Source organism: Lottia gigantea, assembly GCF_000327385.1.
Source record: "Lottia gigantea unplaced genomic scaffold LOTGIsca_568, whole genome shotgun sequence".
NCBI lineage: Eukaryota > Metazoa > Mollusca > Gastropoda > Lottiidae > Lottia > Lottia gigantea.
Window position 1 is genome coordinate 1 of NW_008709939.1, and position 4,801 is coordinate 4,801.

A 4,801-nucleotide genomic window follows, 5' to 3' on the forward strand; every position below is an offset into this window, starting at 1 on the left:
TGCCATCTGTTTATTGATAAGGGGCATGGTTTGAATGATAGTGATAGGTAATATGTTATGCTTGTGTTTTGTATTGAGTGAGTCTTATCTATTTGTAGGTGTTAGTGGGTTGTATGATTTTGGACCAATGGGTTGTGCTATGAAGTCTAACCTGATTCAGTTGTGGAGGAAATTTTTTATTCTGGAAGAACAGATGCTGGAGGTAGAAGCAGCCATGTTGACTCCCTCTAAAGTTTTAAAGTAAGTGAATTTCACGATTTTGAATACTCAGTAATAGTTATGCAACTTGACTTTATTTTGATATTTTAAAGTAAACTATCCTGCTATCCTGTATGTGTTAAGAATATCTTTTTATGTGCATAATTATGGGTTCACATTTAAGGTTCCTTTCTATCAGCTGATCCTTGACAAAACTTCCTGGATATGACATTGACTGAGATTGGAACCAATGACCACTAGTTCTTAGCATATGCCAACAAATGTTGTCATGAAATTAAAGGTTTTGACCCTCTGTTCTCTTTAGCTCTGTCTGTCTGTCCTCTTTAGATCTGTATGTCTGTCCTCTTTAGCTCTGTATGTCTGTCCTCTTTAGCTCTGTCTGTCTGTCCTCTTTAGCTCTGTCTGTCTGTCCTCTTTAGCTCTGCCTGTCTGTCCTCTTTAGCTCTGCCTGTCTGTCCTCTTTAGCTCTGCCTGTCTGTCCTCTTTAGCTCTGTATGTCTGTCCTCTTTAGCTCTGTCTGTCCTCTTTAGCTCTGCCTGTCTGTCCTCTTTAGATCTGTCTGTCTGTCCTCTTTAGCTCTGCCTGTCTGTCTGTCCTCTTTAGCTCTGTCTGTCTGTCCTCTTTAGCTCTGGGAAATTTGAAGATATATATCTTTGTATTTATCATCCATGTTATTTATTTATAGAGCATCAGGCCACGTAGATAGATTCCAAGATTATATGGTGGAAGATTTAAAAAATGGAGAGTGCTTCCGAGCTGATCATTTAATTGAAGGTAGTTATTTTCTCCTGTAATTATTTTTTTATAGACTGCTTGGAAAGGAAAGACATCATGATAAAGTTCCCGTCAGTCCCCCTGTATCAATGATGTAGGGCAGGTCAGAGGAGCTGGCTACGCTTCAACAATCTACTTTGACAGGGTCCAAAAAAGATTGTGGTGTTCATCAAGATCCCTCAGAAATCTCAAATTACAAAAGGGTTTGGTGAACTAGATATTGTTGTCCAGACAAAGGATCCCTCATTGTACACTGCATGGCATTAAAGAGCTCATTTGTATGTCTCTTACTTTTCCTCATTGAATACTACTTGATATTGCCTGTTTTTAATAAACTAATTTGGAGCATAAAAGACCTCATTCGTTTGCCTCTGTCTTGGCAAAGATTTCCTCATTGAATACCACATGGTGTTGGATGTTCAACAGCTAAATTGGGAACTTAAAAGAGTTATTACATGCTTTTCAAGTCCTATTCATGTTGCGTGTCTTCATGCCAAATTAAATGCAAACACCAAGGGTGAGTTGTTGAATATGTAACATAATGGTAATAAAATTTTGTTATATTCAGCTCATCTTGAGAAGTTAATAGCAGATAAGAAAACACCAGAAGATGTTAAAGAGGAAGCTAAGAAAATGATGCCAATGGTAGGTTGGACTTTTTACCCATGTAAAATATCCATGTTTCTTCCTTGATGAATTGTTCCTAAAAGCAATCAGAAATATCAGATGAAAAGAGTTGTTTATTGTTCAGTTGAAATCTATCTCAAAAGCTGTTTAAAGGAGGATTTAAAACGATTTAAAGGAGGTTTTCCAAATTTTTGTGTAGGGGGGAAACTGATAGCACCAATTCCAATTTTCAAGTAGATGTCTGTGGTTCCTGCAATTCCATTAAAACTAAGTGTTTGATGACGCCACTAATCGCGAAGGACCTTATGATACAAGCATATTTTGCAATTGGTCAAACACTTATTTTTATGAAGTTTTTAGAAACCCTCTTTACAATCACTGTAACACATTGAACTGTGCTCAAATGTTAATTTTGACCTAAGCTCTAAAGCTGAATTGTGTATAAGAGAATTTATTGTTTAATATTTGTAGATTGATGGTATGAGTCAGAATGATATGAAAGAAGCTATAATAAAATATGATATCAAATCACCAGTAAAAGGCAATGATATCTCTGAACCAAAGGAATTCAATTTAATGTTCTCAACCTCTATAGGACCAACTGGCCAACATAAAGGGTAGGTGATAAATTTTTGATTAGGCCGCATAGGATCTTATATGTATCTGTATTTACTAGAACCATTCCTTTGGTTTGTTTAATGTACTATGTGTTGTCGATTTCATTCTCAGGGCTACCACAGAGTATAGTCTCAACTCTATGAGGCACTCCACTCACCAGCTGTCAAAATAAAACCATCTTAAGTGTAAGAAATTTGTCAGACTCCTGAGATCAAAACATAAGAATTATCCAGGCCCCGTATTCTCGAAACGATCTCAGCAGTAGGATGTCCTAGAATCAATGTTAGATAATAAGAACCTAAGACATCCTAGTGCTAAGTTTGTTACGAGAATACGGGGCCAGATACTTAACTCATTTTTTGTTGAATTTAAAAATGTGCCAATTCTTATTTCAGATTTTTGCGTCCAGAAACTGCTCAGGGTATTTTTGTAAACTTTAAAAGACTTTTAGCTTTCAATGCTGGAAAACTACCATTTGCTGGAGCTCAGATAGGAAATGCTTTCCGTAATGAAATCTCACCACGGTCTGGATTGTTAAGAGTTCGGTAAGTTGATTATTTATTTGTTGTTTGTCTTGGTGTCTGAAATAATTGCCAAGCAATTTGTAAATTATTTGTCTTGTTATGTCAATAATCATCTGTTTTTGGTTAGAATCTTTGTTGGCATTAGCTAAGTCATCTTTAGTCATTATTCAATTGAATGTAGCTGTATATGATGCAGAGAAAGCTCAAGTTGGTTGGTTGTTACTTGTATGATACTTGCAAGTTTTATTGTAAAAATTACTTAAATAATACGGCTAGCTCAGGTTCTAATCTCTTTGCATTCAAAATTATTTGATCTCTAATAAATCGTCTTTCAGATTCCAGTCTATTCAAAGCTCATTGTTGATTGTTACACAATTTTGACAAGAATGCTATATTGATTTTCTTTTGCATTTTAGAGAGTTCACAATGGCTGAAATTGAACATTTTTGTGATCCAAATGATAAAAGTCATCCTAAATTTGCTGGGGTATCAGATTTAAAGTTATCCCTATATTCAGCCTGTAACCAAATGGATGGAAAACCCATGCAGTCTATGACAATAGCAGAGGCAGTTAGCTCGGTATGTTTCAATTATTGTTTGGGGGAGCTGAAAACAGTTTCGCATTATGTCACTATCAGAATCTATAGTCTCTATCAGATAAGCTAAAAACGGTCAATGCACACAATTATGAAGACAGGTGGTGCTTTTCATATTCAAGAAATGTATTTCGAGAAATGTTAGGCAAGATTTGTTGGGCAAGATTTGTATTTGGAATTTTGAACGAATGATGATTTTGGTGAACAAATGTTGATTTTGGTGAACAAATGTTGATTTTGGTGAACAAATGTTGAAAATGACCTACAAATAAAGGAGTAGGAATTAAGCATTAAGGACTAGGGATTAAGGATTAAGATGTCTTAATATTGGGCTGTTCGGCCGTATGTTGTATGACAATTGTTTGTGTTCCTATATCTATTTGTTGTATAATGAATTGCCCTTATTGGGATAATAAAGGTTTATTATTATTATTATTATATTAATTGTTTTTCAGAAATTGGTGGCCAATGAAACTCTAGGATATTTTATGGCCAGAATTTATCTATTTTTATTAAAAGTTGGTATCAATCCTAGTAAGTTTCGATTCCGTCAACATTTATCCAATGAAATGGCCCATTACGCTTGTGATTGCTGGGATGCCGAGCTAAAGACATCTTATGTAAGTATTTCTTTAAATCAGAATTCCAACAAATATTTATTATTATGGCATCCATTAAAATCGGATTGATTTGGTTTTTTAAAAAGTGTTTGTAAATATGTTATATGCTGGATCTTTGAGCTACTGTATGTTACTGTATTTTGATATCAGAATGAGTATAGTAATGTTGTATAGCAAGGCTTTAGGTGAGATTACTTCTTAAGACATATAGAATCTGACAAAGTTGTTACTTGGTATCAGAATTTATTACATGAGTGCAATTATGTTATATAGCAAGTCTTTAGGTGAGATTACTTCTTAAGATATATAAGATCAACACACATCGTTACTTATATCAATGTTTATTACATGAGTATGATAATATTATATAGCAAGTCTTTAGGTGAGGTATAATGTGTATATTTCAGGGTTGGATAGAATGTGTAGGATGTGCTGATAGATCGTGTTATGATTTAACTCAGCATACAGAAGCCACTGGTGTTAAACTGGTAGCTGATAGAAAACTACCTGAACCAATATCCTTTGTCATTATTATTTAATAATAGCTGGTAAATGAAGAGTTTCAAAACAGTTTCAAATAAAACTCTCGTTATTTAAGAAACCGCTTGCTGATATTGAGGCTTGCACTGACCTAATTTCCTCCAGTCAATTTTAAGATCTAGGTTCTGGGTTCAGCTTTACCAAGATTTAAGACTTTCAATTTAAGGACCTGAGCACAAGTTGTCCATATCAAGACTATTTTGTTTTTTGATTCTTTTGTTGATACTTAATTAAATGAGATATTAAATTATTCATGAAATGTTATGTTTACATCAAAGTAATA

The 4,801-nt window shown here is 34.4% G+C and overlaps 1 protein-coding gene across 1 annotated transcript in view; it reads left to right on the forward strand.

Annotated features, from left to right (window-relative positions):
• Positions 1-52: 52 nt before the first annotated feature.
• Positions 53-4,801, forward strand: part of LOTGIDRAFT_145967 (hypothetical protein) — a gene marked incomplete at both ends in the record, with an annotated part of 12,908 nt that continues 8,159 nt past the window's right edge. The window contains 8 exons of the mRNA XM_009063281.1: positions 53-240; positions 905-993; positions 1,562-1,638; positions 2,092-2,237; positions 2,634-2,783; positions 3,179-3,341; positions 3,814-3,978; positions 4,386-4,502. Coding sequence (XP_009061529.1) covers positions 53-240; positions 905-993; positions 1,562-1,638; positions 2,092-2,237; positions 2,634-2,783; positions 3,179-3,341; positions 3,814-3,978; positions 4,386-4,502 — 1,095 coding nt within the window. The remainder of the gene's footprint in view (positions 241-904; positions 994-1,561; positions 1,639-2,091; positions 2,238-2,633; positions 2,784-3,178; positions 3,342-3,813; positions 3,979-4,385; positions 4,503-4,801) is intronic.